We start from the raw sequence: 21,004 nt of genomic DNA, 5'->3' as shown, positions 1-21,004 counted from the left end.
GTCTAAACCTATGCTATACACATATTCTCACTTCGTTAAAAATACAATATAAAAACACAATACTGTGGCAAATAAACAATGCATCTTCGACGCGCGTTTCGGCGTAAAACACGCCTTAGTCAGGAATTGCCATACAAAACTGTGTGTATTTGAGGAGCAATAATTAAATATTCTCGGAGAAAAGATGTATCTGATTATTTTCTTCTGTAAAAACAAACCTTAAAATATATCACGTCAATAATGGAAGTTGGCGCCGATATAACCACCTCCTGGTATTTGATGTGTTTCAAGAGTGACCAATAGATTAGTAAAACCAATACTGGATGGACGATCTGATATTACGTACGAGATGAATCACTGAAAAGATAATTAAAGTATGCCGCATGGATTGTGGTTAACTAATAGAGGGCAATGTGTGCCGTTCTGATAAACCTCCGATATATAGAGGGACGCCACAGGAATAGATGTCCGCGTCCTAAATGTCGCAAGGTAGAAGCGCAGGCCCCTATGACATGCACATTTTTGGTTTTCTTGGAGGCCACACTATGGCTTTCACTCACACCTGCTCCTACCTGATGTTGGGCCATGGCGTAATGGCCGCATCCTGGGTAATGCCCCAGTGGGGGACACGAGATAGGCTCCACCTGCCTACGGTAACCTGTACCTTCTTCTGACTGTGCGCTGGTGGCGTGCCACGGGGGGAGTGAGAAGGAGGTCAGGCCAGGCCACCCGCCACCAGTATTGATGCCACGGCTGTGCTCCTTCTGGGGAGGTTTGCCAGTGAATACGCTGCAAGCACATCCTCTTTTATACTGGGTTGCACCTAGTGCATGATTGGCAGACAATGATCGCCCTGCTCAGTGTGCTACAGCCTCCACCTGACCACAGCTGCATGCTCATCTGGTAGTGAAGCGTTGCAAGGCCACTTCACCTACTCCTGGCCTTCTTCACGGTCATATACCAGACTGATGGGGCTTTCTCCCAGCTTGCCTCGTCACCCGCCACGGCACTGGGTTGTGTGTGGCTGGCCCGCTCATCCTCGCTGGTCGCTGGATGCTGGCATAGCGGCCTGCTTAGCAGCCTTCCCCCTTCTTCTCCTTCCTGATGCTGTGGAGAGGCCATCTGCGTCGCACATCCTAACCTACCAGTGGGACTGCGGGGACAGGTACAGTGATCTTGTTGATTGTCTGCTGCCGTGTCAATTCCCGTCGAGGCCTGGAGTCACAATTTGCTTGCACTACCGGGCTGCTTGTGCTGCGACACCCTGACAAACACTGGGGTGTCTGCAAGCAGGCCTACCCAGAAGCTGACACAGGAGTCCCAATGCACTGTTGCCAGTCTCCCCATTGGTGCATAAGGTACTGCATGGCTGGTGCGGTTGTCCAGAGGCAGGGGGCTGCTTGTGCTGCGGCCTCACGACGCCATCTCTCTGGTGCTCGCAAGCGGGCCCATATCACGTAATTTCCTGCACCTTGTGAACTAGCACACCCACCTGAAACTCCTTGGGCTGCTCGTGCTGCGGAGCCCAGTCACCTGCTAAGGCACACACAAGCAGGATCCTCTTGATGGTGCTTCAAATGAACTCGGCCACCCCTGGCGGGCATGTCACGGGTGCCCTTCCTTCGTACTGGTCTTGATACCTAGAGGACCTTGCACCTTGTACTGCTGACACACCCCCTGGCTCCTGGGTACACCAACCAGTCTGAGCCAGGAACACTAATTTCATCCTGCCCAGCTGTGCCCCCTCCCCTCGTCCCCCCACCTGCTTGCCAAAGATACTCCTGCCATGGGGCGCCTCTGCTCAGGAACCCAGTCCGCAACACAGCGAAAAGCATCAGCTCTGGAGAAATCATCTGGAGGCCCACGCAGCTACGAAGTCATTGGCCTCCTCTGGGTCCCTGGGTACCAAACTAGACTCGGTGTTGCAGGCAGTAGAGAAGAACGGAGCAAGACTTGAACAAACAGGCATGTCTCTTGAAAACAGAACAGATATAATGTCTGCAGACTTCACACTGCTGCATGCAGACCACCGCAAATTGGCAGACAAGGTACACAATGTTGACCGTGTACACACCCTAGAATGCAGAGCAAAAGACGCAGAGGGCCGCTCCAGAAGAAACAATGTTAGTTTGGTGGGCCTTCGGGCGGGTGTCGAGATTACCCATTTCAACGCAGGAGAAAAGACCTTGGAATAAGGTCTCGCTGCCGGAGTTCAAGAAGGCCCTCGATAAATACATACCAATATGCACGGGCAAGACCACTGAAGATGAATTAGCCATATGTATATGGCTGCGGAAGGCTGCGGATACAGTAGCACCCATGCGGGCCCCTCAGATGAGAATGAATGCCTGTTCAGTCCATTGGTTTACACAGGACTTAGCCCAGGAAAGAGCCTCTTGTAAAGATTGGAGAGTCTGGTGGCCACACTATCAGGAAGCAGTTAAAATACAATATAAAATGGCCCTTAGTGTCTACCATAAAAATCTAAAACGATCCTGTATGACATTTTATACCCACAGAATTATAAAGGCCAATAATAATGGGAAGAAGATCTTTAAGATAGTCTCCAGATTCCTTGATCCTAAAATGATGACCCCCCACCACTGGATGACAATCAGGTCTTTTGTGATGGACTCAGTGATTTCTTTGAGGAAAAGATAATAACAATCCAGGTCAAGTTGGCGAGTCCTAGCCAATATGTCAATTGGTTACCAAGCCCTAATGTGCTGGCAGGACCTTCAGCTTAAGCTAAGTCGATTCGCTTTCTCCCACCTACGACAGAGGAAGTGAGGGAGACGTTTACACTTTGTAGATCAGGGTCCCCGGTAGATCCCTCACATCTTGAAGACCACAGCCGACAATACTGTCCCAGTTTATCAGGAGCGGTTTACCTGTTCTCTCCATTCAGGTGTCATACCTGATTTCTGGAAAAGGGCGAACGTGGCCCCCCTTCTTAAGGAGGCTAACGCGGATCCTGAAGTACCAGCAAACTTTAGACCCGTCTCCTTATTGCCAGCAGCAGCAAAGGTTCTGGAAAAGATGGTGTATAGAGCGCTCACCACCTTTCTGACAGATAATAGTCTCCTTCACCCATACCAATCCGGCTTAGGAGCCCGTCATAGTATTGAAACAACGCTCCTTGAGGTTTTAGAATCCTGAGTCTGCATTAAAGCCTCAGTGTAGCTCTGTTGCTGTTGGACCTGTCAGCAGCTTTTGATACGGTGGACCACAGCATTCTATTACAAAGATAAGAACATCTAGGATTTTTTGGCCAGCCCTTGGCTCGCTGAGATCCTTTCTGGGGAACCGAGAACAGGTTGTCTGGCGGAACCTTTGCTCTTCCAGAGCCAAATCATTGAAATGGGGTGTTCCACAGGGCTCTTCTTCAAGCCCCACCTTTTCAATGTGTATATGAGTCCACTGGCCAGACTGGTTTAATTATTTTGGCATTAAGATTGTACATATGCGGATGATACCCAGCTCCTGCTCTCTTATCAAGGGTATTCAGTGAGCGCCAAAGAACCTTTTCCTCTCTGTAAGAAGACACTGTTAATTTGGCTTCAGTCTAATAAATTACAGTGCAACCCAGACAAAATAGAGATCCTTCTGTTTGGATTAAACCCCTCTTTTGGGTGGACTGGAGCTTGGTCCAGTGAGGTTGCCCCTCCGCCCCCACCCACGGCAGTGGCCAGAAACCTGGGCGTAAGGTTTGACTCCCATTTTTCTTTCAAGGCCCATGTTTCTGCGGTGGTTAGATCTTGTCTATCAATCAATCAATCAGGGGGTTTATAGAGCGTGCTACTCACCCATAAGGGTCTCAAGGCGCTGGGGATGAGGGGGGGGGGGGGGGGGGGGGGGTGCAGCTCCAGTTCAGCCGAAGAGCCAGGTCTTGAGGTTCTTCCTGAAGGTGTGCAGGGTCGGGGAGTGTCTGATGTTAGCTGGGAGCTCGTTCCAGGTCTTGGCTGCGATGTAGGAGAAGGCTCTTCCGCCTGCTTGGTCTTTGCGGATGCGAGGGGTCTCTGCCAGGGCGAGGTCGGCAGAGTGGAGGTTCCTTTTGGGTGCGTGGAAGGAGAGACTCTCGTTGAGGTATTTGGGTCCGATGTTGTGGAGGGATTTGTAGGCGTGGGTGAGGTGTTTGAAGGTTACTCTCTTCTCGAAGGGGAGCCAGTGGAGGTCTCGTAGGTGTTGTCATGTGTCTGTGCTGTGGGGTCCCAAGGACGAGTCTGGCTGCGGTGTTCTGGATGGTTTGGAGCTTGTGTAGAAGAGTTCTGTTGATTCCGGCGTAGAGGGTGTTGCCGTAGTCGAGTCTGCTGGTAATGAGTGCGTGGGTGACGGTCTTTCTGCATTTGGGAGGTATCCATTTGAAGGTCTTACGTAGGATGCGAAGGCAGTTGAAACTGGTGGAGGCAACGAGTTGATCTGGCGGGTCATGGTGAGGGAGGAGTCAAGGATGACGTCGAGGTTCTGTGCGCGGTCTGTAGGGGTGGGTGGTGTCCTGGGGGCGGAGGGCCACCAGGTGTTGCCCAGGCTGAGGTGGAGGGTCCGAGGATGAGGACCTCAGTCTTCTCCGAGTTGAGCTTCAGGCAACTATTTTTCATTCTGGCCGCGACGTCCTTCATTCCTTCCTGGAAGCAGCATCTGGTGCCTTTGGGGTTCTACGTGAGAGAGAGGATGAGCTGGGTGTCGTCGGCGTAAGACACTATGCTGAGCCAATGCTGTTTGACGACGGTGGCGAGGGGGCTATGTAGATGTTGAAGAGCGTGGGGCCGAGCGAGGATATTTTGGGTACTCCGCAGTTGGTGTCTGTGGGTTCGGAGAGAGTCTGACCCTCTGGGTTCTGCCGGAGAGAAAGGATTGGATCCAGTTGAGAGCGGTTCTTCGTATCCCTGCGTTGTGAAGTCTGGCTGCGAAAGTGCGATGTGAGACGGTGTCGAAAGCTGCGGAGAGGTCTAGTAGGATGAGGGCTGCAGTGTGTCCCTGGTCGAGTAGCATGCGTATATCAGTGGCGGCGAGGAGGTGTGGTTGCTGCGGAATCCGGACTGGGAGGAGTCTAGGATGGAGTTCTCTTTAATGAAAGCGGTCAGCTGAGCGTTCACGAGTCTCCGGCAACTTTGGCAGCGAAGGGGAGAAATGGGCTGGCAGTTTTTCAGGTCAGTCAGGTCGGCCGTGGGTTTCCTGAGGAGGGGTTTGACCTCTGCCCGCTTCCAGTCGTCTGGGAAGATGCCGGATTTGAAGGAGGCGCCGATGGTCCGTCCTAGTTCAGGTGCGATGGTGGCAGCGGCCCTGTGGTAGATGGGCGGTGGGCAGGGGTCCGTGGGGGCTCCGGAGTGGGTGTTCTTCATGGTCGCGGTGATGTGTTGGACGGGGGTTCCAGGTTGTGAGGGTTGGCTTGTTGTTGGTGGTGAGGAGGGGGGTGGTGTCCAGCGTCTGTTCGCTGAAGTTGTCGTAGAGGGCCTTGATTTTCAGATGGAAGTAGGAGCTGAGCTTGTTGCAGAGTTCCTGGGATGGTGTGACATCCGTGGCTTCGCTGGGGGGTTTGGTGAATTGCTGTATGACGGTGTAAAGTTCTTTGGCGTTGGTTGCGTTGGTGTGGATTTTGTTCTTGATGAAGGAATGCTTGGTGTCTCTTATCTGCTGGTGGTATTCCTTCAGGGAGCTTCTGTGGCTGTTCAGGTCTTCCGTGGTCTTCCTGTTTCGCCAGGTTTTCTCGAGGCGTCTGCAGGTGCGTCTGGCTTCTTAGAGTTCGGTGGTGAACCAGGCAGTCTTCAGGGGGCGTTGTTTGGCGGGGTGGCGGAGGGGTGCGAGATTGTCGGCGCAGTTGGAGATCCAGCAGTGAAGTTCTTTGGGTCGGTCATGGCGGAGGGGGGGGGTCGTGGAGGAGGGTGGTGTTGAGGTGTTCCTCTGTGATCTTGCTCCAGTTCCATCGTGGCGGGCGAGGGGCGGGCTTGGGTGCTGTGGTGGTGTCGAAGGTGAAGTGTACGCAGTGGTGGTCCGTCCAGAGGGGCTCTGTAGTGTGGCTGAGGTGGATGTTTGTCCCTCCTGCGAAGATGGGGTCGAGGGTGTGTCCTGCTCTGTGAGTGGGGTTGTTGACGATCCGCTTCAGTCCAAGGTTGGAGAGGTGGTGGAGTTGGGGTTGCTGCAGTTGTCGAGGTGAAAGTTCAGGTCTCCGAGTAGGATGTAGTCCGTAGAGGTGATGGCGTGTAGTGCGACGACGCTGGTAATGGTGGTTGCGGCCTGGGTGCAAGGTCCCGGGGGTCCCGGGGGTCTGTAGATGAGGGTGCTGCGTAGCGTGGTCCTGGGGTTGGTCTGGATCTGGAAATAGAGGTGTTCTGTGTTGGAGAGGGGGTCATTCCTGCTGGAGGTGTAGAATCTGAGGGGGGTCTTGGGTGCTATGGAGAGTCCTCCTCCTCCTGTGCGGTCCTTTCTCTGGATCTTGTATCCGTCGGGGATGGTGGTGGCGATGTTGGGCCAGAGGTGGCATTGGTCTAAGTTTCTGTGAAGAATGCGACGTCGGGCGAGAGGCTGTCGATCAGGTTCCAGATCTCTACGGCATGTCTGTGTAGGGAGCGCACGTTGAGGAGGATGCATAGACCCTGCGCATGCTCAGAAAATTTCTGTTTCTTCTCCCTCAAGAATCTCAAGTGGTCAGGGCATTGATCTTGTCCCAATTGGATTATGTAAATGTTCTCTATCTGGGTCTTCCCGATTAGTCAAGCGTCTACAAGTAATACAGAAAATGGCAATACACCTTATTTTTAGGTTACCTAAATATGCCTTGGTATCTCATTACCGGGAGAAATTTCACTGGCTTCCAGTCTGTGGAAATATGGATTTTTCTGGTCAGTTATGTCCCCTATCTTGGACCCCAACGGTTCTATGTGCATGTCACAAGTACATGTATGTTCCCTCCAGTTCCAGTTATGAAGACGCAAATACATGTGCGTCCACCGTCAACATGTCCTCTGTCAGATCCGCCATGAACAGGCCGGATATTCCATTCCTAAATATGAAAGGCCACCGGCTTTGTATGGTTCACTTATGCCATTTTACAGTCTAGGCAAGTAGGCCCTGATTCTGTCATCAAAACTCTTCTTGCTTTCTGCCTCTGAAAGCTCCAGTCTGAGCCTGCATCTGTGACCATGAACTTTGTCTCATTCTCTACGCGGCTCACGAAGCCTGACATCAGCCTATTCTCTGCCAAGAACTGTATTTCACCTTCGAATTATCTGCTTCCCCCTCAGCCGATGCATTCCTGCCTAGTAGTTTAAGTAAACATTCTTCCAGTTACCGAGCAAAAGGCCCGGCTTCTCTGTCCTCATGCAAGTAATTCATAGCCCTGTTACCATGGAATATTCCTACCCCCTCGCATTCAGTGTAGACACTTAGACGCTTGTACACGCACGCACAGTCAGTATAGAATAGATTCTGTCCGAGAGTCCTTCTTTCTTGGATAACATAGTTCTTTAAACATAGGATGTTAGATATGATTTGGGATTAGGTTGACTTGACCCCCCAGACTTTTCGTCTCCACATGTGGAGCTAAATGTCAAGTCCCCTTCACCCCCTAGTTACACGTCAATTACACGTCATGCTGCTGCGCGCGCATCTAGGCCAAGTATTATCTTATAGATCCACCTATGTATGACATCATAACCAATTATGTTCCTTTTTACTCTTTATTACACCCATTTTCGGTTACGCAGACAAAACGTCAATTTCCTTATCAATTGTTACGCCTACTGTATTCACTTCATTGTAATGTATGTACTATAAAAGTTACTTCTTGTCAATAAAGTATGTACTTCACTTCCTGAACCCCCGTGGTGATGGAACTTGGAGCATCCGATTATAATCGATCACTGGAATAAAGCCCATTCCGAAACTCTAATATCACGGATTCTGCCTCTCATTTTACTGAGCTATTTTATAATGTTTCTGTATCAAATTCAGTCCCGGTAAAGGAATTTTATTTACCACATGATGGCGCCCGAACAGGGACACTTTCTCATCTCACGCGCCGGCGGTGAGTTGCAGGCCCGGTCTCCTGCCACAGCTGGACGGACAATTACGCGTACCAGCAGGATTTCCTGTATCTCCCTCCGGTCAAGCGGGGGCGACTGAGACTGCGATCAACACCCAGACGAGGCGGTGAGAAGTGCGAAGTATCCCGACCAGAGCCTAGCTGAGAGAGCAAGATCCGAGGTATACAGAGACCCACCAGTTCGAAGTCAAGCCCAGTTTCCGACGAGTCGAGTCGAGTCCAGTCCGGTTCAAGTTCAAGTTACCGAGGCCTTCTGTTTCCGAAGCTACCCGGTGAGTACCATTACTGGGGAGGCATTTCTGACGTGCACATAGGTTGTGCCGGTCAAGACGGGTTTGGGTACACAAATCCGGTCTGCACTGTTTTAGCAGTGTATCTGTACTGTTTAGCAGTATACCAAGTATTCCGAAGTATCTAGTTAGTGTCAAGAGTTATGCTTGGTGATTAGTTATGCAGACGATCATCATTGTTGTTTATTTTAAAGGTTAAAAAAGGTTTAATGTTTAATGTTTAATGTGTTAAACGTCCTGCATATTGTGGTGTGAATGGTTGTTCATTATTGTGTTTTCGTATTAAGTGTGTTCAAGATTAAGTGTCAGATCAGTTGTCAATATGCCGCTCTTTTCGAAATTAAGACAGATCACTACTAGAAAAGGGGTACTCGAAGAAGCCGTCCCTATTCCTCCTAGGGACACTCCAGGGCACTTCATGTATCACAAACATGGCTTAGACGCTATATTATTTCTTGATTTATGGGTAGACTACACCAAGGGATTACCAGAAAGTCAGAGGTGGCCCGCAGCGGGAACCTGGGATGCAGAGTGCATCATGAAAGTCGAGGAAGAATTATGGAAAAGGAAAGTCAGACAGTCACAGAAGGACGCCGTCGAGTTATGGCGTAAAGAATCTCATAGACGTACGGAAAAAGCACGTAGACAGGAAGAGAAAAGTAAAGAGAGTTCAAACAAAGATCGAGAAAATCTATTAATTGAGGAAGGTATCCGAGTGAAATCAGAACAAGTAGACAGACAAAGAAATGCCCTCATGAATGGCATGTATCCCCTTCTGGCCGAAGGATTACCTAAGGCTACTCCAGAGATACCGAAAGACTTGCCACCCCCATTATTCCCAATCAAGGTACATCCTAAGGGGCATCCTAGAACCGCAGAAGATGTTTTTCTTTCCTCATATTTCGATGACGCAGCTCCCGAGTATGCTAATTCCGACCCGCATAGACCGCATACCAGGGAGGTCTCACGCCAAGATCCAGCACCCGTATCCCTACAGCAACAAATCGAGTCACAAGTTCCGGCAAGCACATCTGTTTCTGCATCTGTTCCTACAGGTACTTCTATAGCTGTGTCCACACCTATAGTTGCTGTGTCACGTTCGACGAATCCTTTCACACCCGACGCCCCAGATGGGGCCACGGGAGGTGCTACCAATATTTTTTCTACGCCACCTAGAATAAATAAACTTACTTTTCAAGAGTCAGCGCATTCACGTACACCCAAATTCGTAAGTGCCCGTGCGCTTAAAGAACTTCTTGTAGATTGTAGATATGACCCGGTGCCCGGTATAGAGGACGAAATGATCCTGGCATCCTTGCGTATCAGACGAGCCGCAGTGTATTTAGCGAAGTTACCAGGAATGACTGCGCATCTAGATAATATATACCATTTTGTCCAAACAGGGCGAGATCCAGAATGTATTTACAGAGCTATGGAATACCAGAAAGTAGAGATACAGGGGGAACTGTTACGTTTCCTCGTAAACTGTGTGATCAGAAATGTAGACCGACCAGGGGTAGACCCGGAAGTAATGCAAATTCTTACAAGATGGAGCCAGAATATATCAGAAGGGAGACACGATAAGCAAAATTGTATAATAGCCATGTGCCGAAAGATCCGTAAAGAAGTAGAACGCCTACACGAAGAGAGATTAGAGGCAGACGAGTTCGAACAAAGCGAGGAAGAAGGGTCAGGACTGCCCGCGGGACAGTCGGACACCATAGCCTATGTAGGTAGAGGAAGATCTTGTAATAGGAATCAGACTAGATGTCATACTGATTCAATACGTCCGATATGTCCAGATAATAACAGGAATTTCCAAATACCTATAATTAATATAAGGTCTAACGAGCATTCGTTCCAAACCGCCGACAAGCTACTCCGAGAACGAAGGGGTTATCATTTTCTCGATTCTATGGACGAACAAGATTTAGCCAGGGCAGCTGTCCATTGGGTGGACAGTCCCGGAAAATATAGTGATGATACAGTAGTACGCACATTTTTGAATCTCACCCCAGATGAACAGAGGTTAGCTGGGATTTATATGATTCAACAACTCATTATACTATATCGGAGTCAGCATTCGGACCCTGGTCCCTTACCTGACATATTGACTGAATTGCTTACGAATAAATGGAGAGGTCCAGGTACTAAATTAATTAAAGAAATTCTAGAGTCAAGAAAGCAGTATATTCTTTTTGTATGCTCAGAGCATGTCTCATTGCCTGTCAAGGAAAGAACCACGTATCACATGGATAGACAGAATCCCTTACGAGAAGTGCACCCAATAAAAGGTGAGGACAACGAGTTTAGGCGCGTATTTGTATATACGCCCATATCAAAAATAGAATTGTTGCAAATGAAGAAAGTGGTACCCAGTCATGACAAAGATCCAGCGGGTTTTCACCGAGAAATTAAAGACATGTTACTCATGGGAGAGTATACCTACCCCGACATTATGACAATATTAAAGGTGTTGATGCCTGCTGGCATTTATGAAAAACTCAAGGAAAAAGAGTGGGAGGTAGGAGACCAAAAGATAGAATGGTCAGCATTAGAAGCAGAAGAAAAGGCCCGAGGTCCAGGTTCGGGGCTTGGGGACAAAACTAAAGCATTACCAGGTTTATTAGTACAGGTACTGCCACGTTTATTAACTACGAAAAAGGAAGATTGGGGTACAATTTCAGCCTGTAAACAGAAGCAAGATGAAGACACTAGTGATTACTATGCCCGATTCGAGAAATGTTTTGGTATAAATAGTGGCATAAAAGCAAGTAGCGAATCATACCCGCATCTGTTTGTAACAAAATTAGTGGAAAATGCCCTGCCCCCAGTAAAGAATAGAGTATTAAAATTCGAGAGTACCTGGCAAGGTAACACTCCATCACAAATGTTACAAATGTTACAGTATCATCACAATAGAATTAGAGAGGAACAAGAACATGAACACAGACGTATGAAAGACACGAAAATGAAAATGCTAGTTTCCCAGACAGTTCCAGCTGAAGGACATAAAAAGGGTATGACACATTCCGATTCAGCAGGACCTATAAAAGGGACATGCAATTATTGTAAAAAGCCAGGTCATTACGTACACGATTGTCCAGTTTTAAAACATAATATCGCCATAGGTAAAACACAAGAAAGATCACGGCCACTCAGACAAGATCAGAATGAACAAGGAGCTATGCAGCATGCCCAGGCCATGCCAGCCGCACAACAGCCAATACAGTTTGTGCCAGCTGCACCACCGTTGCCTGCTGCTGCCACACAAACCACTACACGACAAATGTATCAGACCGCACAGTATGAATATCCTGAGTATCAGCGTTACGCATGAACTAGCCTAGAGAGGGAAGTTGACTTACCCCTTATCGAGATTCCTGTAGACCAAGAAGGACCTTATGTACATAGTGAATTATTAGGTCAAGATAGAAAATTTTTACTCGATACAGGGGCAAGTCGAACAACTATAAAACGTAGTGAAGTTCCAGGGGCACCCCTCTCAGGCTCTCAGAATATTTCCCTTGGTTTTTCAGGAAAACTTATTGTTAATGAAGTATCACAGCCTCTTCCACTTACGATAGGACCTCTGACCCGAACTACAGATTTATTGCTTACTAAATCATGTCCAGAAAACTTGTTAGGAATAAAGACCCTGAAAGCTCTAGGAGCCATAATATGTTGTTCTCCGGAAGGAGTAAGGTTGTTTTTACGTGATTTTAAAGGTCACTATGTGTCTAGAGACATGGATCCCCGACTGCAGACTTTACCTACACGTCTATGGGCACAAGGCCCTACTGATGTTGGTTGCATGAATATTACACCATATCGAGTCACATTAAAGGCAGGAGTGGTGCTACCACGAATGCGACAATACAAGTTACCACCAGATGCTGTAGTGGCTTTACTACAAATCATTGACGAGCTTATTGCCCAAGGAGTAGTTGTAGAAACAGACTCCAATGTATGTAATTCACCGATAATTCCTATTCTTAAACGAACAGATCCTACAGCCCCGCCAGTATATCGATTGGTTATTGATCTGCGCGAGTTAAACAAATGCATTGTGCCACAATTTCCTGTGGTCCCAGATATCTCATCATTACTGACAGCTATTGATTCCGAAGCAACATTCTTTACTGTAATCGATCTCAAGAATGCCTTCTTCAGCGTCCCAATAGATCCGGAAAGCCAATATTTGTTCGGATTTAGTTTAAATGGGCGTAGCTTTAAATTCTCACGCGCACCTCAAGGATTTACAGAAAGCCCCAGCATCTATAGCCAAGCACTGAAACGAGAACTTGACAGTATCCACATGCCAGTTAACACTGCCTTGCTTCAATATGTCGATGATCTGCTGATCACCGCAAGAAGCGAACCGGAATGTGAAAAAGCATCACTGACAGTTTTACAATTTCTAGCCGAAAAGGGGCACAAGGTGTCCCCTTCTAAGCTGCAATTCTGTGTCCAGCGAGTTGTTTATCTTGGACACTCGCTGTCCAAGGAGGGAAGGCAGCTTACACCCGACCGCATTCAGTTAATAGCTAACATGTCAATACCCAAGACACAAAAGGAGGTACGAGCTTTCATAGGCCTCACTTCATATTGTAGGCAGTGGATCCCTCAGTATGCATTTCTAGCAAAACCACTCATTCAGTTAACCACACAGGAGGCAGCCACATCGACTGTTCTCCCTTGGACTCAGGAACATACACAAGCTTTTGAAAGCCTAAAGAAAGCTTTATGTCAAGCACCTGTCTTAGCAACACCATGTTACAGAAAACAGTTTACACTCTTTGTTACAGAACGCGAAGGTACTGCCTTGTCAGTACTCACACAGGAACAAGCAGGAGCACACAAACCATGTGCTTATTTTTCTAGTACATTAGATCCCGTAGCTCAGGCTTTGCCTGCATGCCTGAAATCAGTAGCAGCGACAGCTTTAGCAATCAGACAAAGCGATGCTATAGTGTTAGGACATCCATTGACAGTTCAAGTACCACATGCAGTAGAGGTTCTTGTGAATAGAACGCAAACACAACACTTGACTATAGCGCGACTTACAGGGTACGAACTTACATTGTTTCAGCCACATATAGAAATCAGACGCTGTAACACATTGAATCCTGCCACACTTTTACCTGTAATCGGAACAGACCCACTAGCTCACGACTGTATTGAAGTTATTACTATAACGACAAAACCCAGACAAGACTTAACCGATGTCCCATTGTCAGATCCAGACCTGACATTGTATGTAGATGGTTCATGTATGAGAACAAGTACAGGAGAGTTAGTGGCTGCTTACGCAGTCACCACAGATACTGAAGTCATTGAAACTAATCGTATAAATACTTTGTCAGCTCAAGCCGCAGAGCTCATCGCTCTGACACAAGCCTGTATTCAAGCCACGAATAAAAAAGTCAACATATACACTGATTCACGTTATGCATTCGGAGTTGTACATGACTTCGGCGTGCTGTGGCGAGAGAGAGGTTATTTAACTTCCCACGGTGCCCACATTCAGCACGGACCCCTCATTCATGCCTTATTAGATGCAATACATCTACCCACTAAAATATCAATTATGAAATGTAAGGCTCATACGAAGGTTACTGATATCATTTCCCAAGGCAATGATCTAGCCGACAAAACAGCTAAACAGACTGCTCAAACTCAAACCCCCGACATGACAAAGACAATAGTCCCGACACCGACACATTGTATGACAGTTAAAGATCCTACTCTTGACGTAATTGACATACAGACACATGCTACACCAGACGAAATAAAGAAATGGACTGAATTAGGAGGGATTCAAACGGACCAAGGATGGATGATGAAGGAAAAGTCTGTATGGTTCCTTCCTGATTCAATGGTCCAAGTTATAATTAACACTATACATAGTCCAGCACATCTAGGAGAAAAAGCTATGCTAGACAGCATTCAACACATTTGGTTCAATAAACATTTACGAGCAGCAGCCAAACAAAAGGTCCGTACCTGTATGATCTGTTGTCAGTTCAACCCAGGAAAAAGCGTTCCCGTAGAACAGGGTGGATTTCATCCTCCTAATCACCCTTTTGAAGTACTCCAGATGGATTACATCCAGATGGAACGATGTCGAGGATTCAAATATGTTCTCGTAGTTGTCTGCGCTCTGTCCCGTTGGACAGAGGCGTACCCGGTTTCAGATTACACTGCCCCGACTACTGCCAAACAGTTGGTTCGAGAATTCTTCCCACGATACGGTTTACCACGTGTTGTTCACTCAGATAACGGCCAGCCGTTCTCATCCGAATTAATGAAACACGTTTCACTTCTGTTAGGTTATCAGTGGAAATTCCACTGTGTCCGACACCCCGAGGCAGCAGGTCTCGTAGAAAGACATAACCAGATACTGAAAATCAGAATGTCCAAAATATGCAGAGAGAAAGGTGTCGACTGGGTAGTAGCGTTACCAGTTGCACTCTTTTACATGAGAATGGTAGCACACTCACGAACAGGGCTATCCCCGTATGAGGTGATCTTCGGCAGACCACCAAATATGTGGGGGACGCCTATACCACGCAAGATAACTGATGTTGACTGTAATATGCTGACAGATTACTTGGCTTCCTTGATGTCTGCACTACAATCTTGTCGTTCACAGGTAGCTGCAGCCTTTCCCGACAACACTGAGGTGAAACCCCATGACGTTGTTCCGGGTGATCTTGTCTTTGTGAGGAATTTCGACCGAAAGACTCAGCTGGAGCCCAGGTGGAAGACACCCAAGTTGGTCCTGCTGACCACAAGGACAGCCTTGAAGATCGAGGGCCGCAAGGGCTGGATTCATTCAAGTCATATCAAGAAATTTCATGGACTACCCTCGAATATAGACATTGTGCCCTGCACTCCCTCACAGACTGATTCAAAACTTCCTTTGGTTGAAAAAACTGAAACCGAACTCTATAAAGTAAAGCTTAGGCCCAACAAGTCGAGCAATTTGATTGTTTAAGTCCTCTCCAAGGTGAAGCGGTTGAATTGTCTATGACATGTATCCCTTGGACCTGAGTAGGGAAAATACCCGGAAAATGTTGAAACGACAGGCGTATTGTAAATCACTGCGTAGCCACTGCATAGTGACATTATTAATTCTGTTTTTATTGAGTCTTTTAATAATTATTACAAGTATGTTGTTGCACATATATTACCCTATTTCTAGACATGTTTATAATGTTGCTGCTGAACATTCTTTTAGTGACTTACCTCCGCATGAATTGTCTTATAGACTTGCGCTGCGCAATAACACTTTCATTAGTATGTTACATCATTCCCATCAGACTACTAATGCCACTAATTGCTGGGTGTGTGGCCGACTCCCTCCCTATCAGAATTATGAAGGAGTCCTGCCTTTCTTTCCACATCCATTTACACATAATGGCTCCTGTGGAGCATGGTTCAGTTTAATCAATTCCATAGACTCAGACACAGCAGTTTACCAAGATCATTGGGTATGGGGAAACCTGAACCTAGTTTTACTCAAGGTCTGCTACCCTGACAAGGAGGGTCGCCCCAAAAGAACAGGAACTGATCTAGAAAATGAAGTATATGGATTAGGTAATTTTACACCTAATCTCATGATTCTAAATGTCGTGTCCGAAGTTGAACTAGTCTTACCCACCATGTCAGTATTCCCAGCGAAGGGTGAATTGTGTGTAAGAAAGGTTGGTTCCATACATATGGGCCATAGTAAATGCAATACTATAGTAGAATTCAGTGATCAAGGCAAATCTTCATTTAGAGCTTCTCGCCACTCCTACTTTGTATGTGGTCAGACTGCATATATGCGTTTACCTCTAGATTGGGATGGTACCTGCTACATTGCATTCCTTTTGCCACCTGTTTTCCTAGCTCCTCCTGATTACTACAGAAATATTCATTTAGTACACAACAGAGAGCGGAGAGATCTCCCCATTGTCGATTACACTGAGACAGCATGGGACAAGTATGTAGATTTTAATAAAGGCATCTTTCCCTATATAGGTACTGTTACCAATAGTAAGCTGATACGTAGATTAACTAGAACCCTTGAAGCAGTAGTGAATGAAACTATTTCCGCCTTAGGCAATTTAACGGAAGAGCAGTCTGCTATGCGGATTGTTGTGCTTCAAAATCGTCTTGTCCTTGACGTCATCTTGGCTGATAGGGGCGGAGCTTGTAGGGTCATCGGATCAAGCTGCTGCGTATTCATACCAGAAAATTCGCCATCTGTATATAAAGCCATCACTCGCCTTCATAAGATTGTAAGCCAGATACACCAGAACCCAGGCACTTGGACTTGGTCCAGTTGGTTTTGGAATGTGATATCAGCCTGGGGATGGAGAGTTTTATCCTTCCTAGGTATTGGCCTTCTCATACTATTCAGTTGCTGTCTATGTCTACAATGTGGACCAGCGATCTGTGGTCTGTGTGCCACATCGTGTATTCCACCACCAAGATTTCATTCGTCACGGAAGAAGAAAGAAGAACAAATGATGCTATATGAACAGATCAATGGATTGATGAAGATTGATATCTCTTGAAGGGCAAGTAGGGGACAAGGAGGGAATGTGGAAATATGGATTTTTCTGGTCAGTTATGTCCCCTATCTTGGACCCCAACGGTTCTATGTGCATGTCACAAGTACATGTATGTTCCCTCCAGTTCCAGTTATGAAGACGCAAATACATGTGCGTCCACCGTCAACATGTCCTCTGTCAGATCCGCCATGAACAGGCCGGATATTCCATTCCTAAATATGAAAGGCCACCGGCTTTGTATGGTTCACTTATGCCATTTTACAGTCTAGGCAAGTAGGCCCTGATTCTGTCATCAAAACTCTTCTTGCTTTCTGCCTCTGAAAGCTCCAGTCTGAGCCTGCATCTGTGACCATGAACTTTGTCTCATTCTCTACGCGGCTCACGAAGCCTGACATCAACCTATTCTCTGCCAAGAACTGTATTTCACCTTCGAATTATCTGCTTCCCCCTCAGCCGATGCATTCCTGCCTAGTAGTTTAAGTAAACATTCTTCCAGTTACCGAGCAAAAGGCCCGGCTTCTCTGTCCTCATGCAAGTAATTCATAGCCCTGTTACCATGGAATATTCCTACCCCCTCGCATTCAGTGTAGACACTTAGACGCTTGTACACGCACGCACAGTCAGTATAGAATAGATTCTGTCCGAGAGTCCTTCTTTCTTGGATAACATAGTTCTTTAAACATAGGATGTTAGATATGATTTGGGATTAGGTTGACTTGACCCCCCAGACTTTTCGTCTCCACATGTGGAGCTAAATGTCAAGTCCCCTTCACCCCCTAGTTACACGTCAATTACACGTCATGCTGCTGCGCGCGCATCTAGGCCAAGTATTATCTTATAGATCCACCTATGTATGACATCATAACCAATTATGTTCCTTTTTACTCTTTATTACACCCATTTTCGGTTACGCAGACAAAACGTCAATTTCCTTATCAATTGTTACGCCTACTGTATTCACTTCATTGTAATGTATGTACTATAAAAGTTACTTCTTGTCAATAAAGTATGTACTTCACTTCCTGAACCCCCGTGGTGATGGAACTTGGAGCATCCGATTATAATCGATCACTGGAATAAAGCCCATTCCGAAACTCTAATATCACGGATTCTGCCTCTCATTTTACTGAGCTATTTTATAATGTTTCTGTATCAAATTCAGTCCCGGTAAAGGAATTTTATTTACCACAAGTCCACAAGTGTATAATGTTCAAAACTAGGACTCTGGCCCACAGAGCCCTCTACAAAAGAGGCTCGGCTTACTTAAATGAGAGGATCAAGGAGTACAGACTAGGAAGATTGTTACCATCTACTAGCGCTGGCCTGTTAACAATCCTCTGCTTCCGAAAACATCGGAGAGGGGGGTCCTCCATTATGGTAAGAGCAGCAAGTATGAAGAACCAGCTGCCTGCTCATGTGAGATTAATAACTGAGGAAGGACCCTTCAATAAGCCCCTAAAGACACATCTTTTTAAGCTTTAGGACTGGGTATACTTTTGGGGCTTCGCACCTTACCACCTGTTCTTCTATGCTGAGCGCCGGGACACACTCAGAGTAGCTGTGCGCTACATAAAAAACATTCATTAATTCATGGATGCAGGATACTACGTCGAAGGCTGGCTCTGCAATCTGCTCGCAGGGGCTGCGCTCTCTGCGTTTTTCTCTGATGAAATCCTACTGCAATTATACGAAGGGTAAGGAATCATCATAAACATACGATGGCTGTTGGGTAACCCCTTCAGATTTCAAATACTAAACAGTGTGGCAGTACTTAATATTAAAATCAGAACTAGGTCAAGTCTATAAACTGTTAATTTATCCACGTAAAAATATCATTAACATATGTCAGACAATTAAAAGTGCATTGTTCAGGATTACTTACATGTGATGAAATATACATTATACAGTCATCCAGCTTTGCCAGCATTGGGATAAACCCTTCACTATTCACAGACAATGTGGGAGAATTTAGTTTCTATGAAAAAAAGCAAAGTACTGTTACAAATTAATAAATAGAAATCGTTATAAAAGACTTTAATTTAGTGTGTATTATGCTTTGTCAGAAAATCAGACAATGCACATAAATATAAAGTTCTTAGTCTTATTAAAATACAGAACACAATGAAGGCTTCCTTTAAACATCAAGTATTGCTTAAAACCTGTGGCTTCTTAAATGTAAAGGTTTTTATAGTGTGGTGTGAAATACAGCTAAGCGAAGACCCGCCCTTTTAATGTCTTTGTAGTATTTACAAGCATGAGTGGAATCTTTAAAACGGAGAATCCCTGGGCAAGTATGAAGTAAAGAGACTGATTCAAATAAATGAGTGACTGTTCAATAATTCAAGGTTATTTAGTAAGCAGTGGCCCAAAATGTCAACAACATTGACCTGTGGTAGCATGGGGTTCTGTGACAAAGTACTGCCCTGCAGCTTAGTGCTAAACAATAAACCCTGGTCTTTAGTGCTCAATCATCACTCCCTGGTTTTGGGACAACGTGAATGCAAATTGGTCCTCCACATCAAGTTAGACAGGTTTACTGTCTCTTGCATCACATTAAGGATTTTGCTGTCGGAGTGCAGCTCTATAAGAAAACACATACACTAATGTTGTCCACTCTGATGTCAGCATCTCGTGTAGATCGTGTATTAGTATAGATTTGAAAATGATTGCTTTAAATTCTCATCTGTATTAATGTGATATGTCTACTTATGAATGGGTGCAAACTGCACACAATTCTGTCTACTGAAACATTCAGGAGTAGTAATGTGTAGGTTGCCAACCTGTCACTGTGGAAACTACATAAACATTTCTGAGACACAGAACATTTTTCTTACCCTTTACAATAGCTAGTCAAGGGGAAAAGAAGAGACTGTCAGGAGAGTAACTGATAGATAGAATCACAGTACTCAAACAGGCACTATACCATAGACACATTCCCTGACCTCGCCTGCTATTACCTGTCAGATGTAGCCTATCAGTGCTACCCTGTATGTATAACACAGGCCAGTATAAGGAAAATGACTCTCTATTAAAACAATCCCAAAGGACACTGCTCCATAAAACCCTAGAATGAACATGTAGGCACCGACTTTCTGCATCTACGACACAGCATAATGTAAGGCCTGTAATATTGAAATACTACTCCAGAAAAACCTAAGTTAGGCAGGAGCTACAGCCCAGGCCTTCAACATCATGAGGAATGCTCCTGACCAAACTCGATCTCTCATCTTCCCAGAAACCAATAGAAGAGAGAAAAGAAGCTATTATGCCCTTGTGGCACTGTGTCCACATATAAATCTATCTTTGAAGACATCCTGCATGCATGATGGGTAGAAAAGAAGACAATGTCGGGTAGCGTTAGCCCCAAGTTATCTCCTGCTCAAACATCTCTCCAACAGCATGCTGTACTTTATTTGATGGCTGGATTTATTTCACTGTTACCCACACTTCTGCCATCTCCTGGTCCCTCCTGGCCTCTCTTCCGCCTTCCAATTAAATTTCCTGCTCTCTCTTCATCTGCCTGCCTATCGATTAAACCCCCAAGGTCAGCTACCCACAAAGTACCACTGACCATTCCGAAGAGATATTAGCATTTTGTTAAAGACACCTACATCTACAAGGCATCTTCAATTTGCTCTCTACTGTGTCCCCTCTTTGCTTTTCTCTTGGCCCTCTTTTCATCTCCCCTGTCACTCCTTAGCACTTTCAGGCAATGCTAGGGTGTCATAAATCACTCTGCAAAATAAAAAAATCGTAATACAACAATGTGTTATAGCAATCAAAAGGGTTAATAATCTTGAACATTCTAATAGCAACTGGTGTTTATGATGAGTGTGTCCGAGTAGGACGTATGTTGTCGTCTCTGCTGCATATGTACAGCTCTGATGTACTCTCCATCAACAGAGTGGATACAATGCTGGAAATCACTCCGATGGGTTCTTCCTTGCTCCAGCAATGGGAAATCTGCATATAAGAAAGAGATCCTTACGCACTTCTTCATCGCACAATCTCAATGAGCCACCAAACCATCTACTCAGGGGCACAAAGACTCAAGAGTTCAGTTTCAGGGAAGGGTGACCTCATGGATTACTGCGGATTAGAGAGCAGGA

The 21,004-nt window shown here is 46.1% G+C and overlaps 1 protein-coding gene across 1 annotated transcript in view; it reads right to left on the bottom strand.

The window, feature by feature from the left end:
* Positions 1-21,004, bottom strand: part of COG3 (component of oligomeric golgi complex 3) — a 343,588-nt gene that overhangs the window by 233,880 nt on the left and 88,704 nt on the right. Inside the window, exon 6 of the mRNA XM_085621830.1 lies at positions 18,778-18,870. Within this exon, the coding sequence (XP_085477956.1) occupies positions 18,778-18,870 (93 nt within the window). The remainder of the gene's footprint in view (positions 1-18,777; positions 18,871-21,004) is intronic.

Source organism: Triturus cristatus, chromosome 8 (genome assembly GCF_964204655.1).
Source record: "Triturus cristatus chromosome 8, aTriCri1.1, whole genome shotgun sequence".
Classification (NCBI taxonomy): domain Eukaryota; kingdom Metazoa; phylum Chordata; class Amphibia; order Caudata; family Salamandridae; genus Triturus; species Triturus cristatus.
The sequence above is the reverse complement of the archived record's forward strand: the minus strand, read 5'-3'. Positions and strand labels throughout refer to the sequence as shown.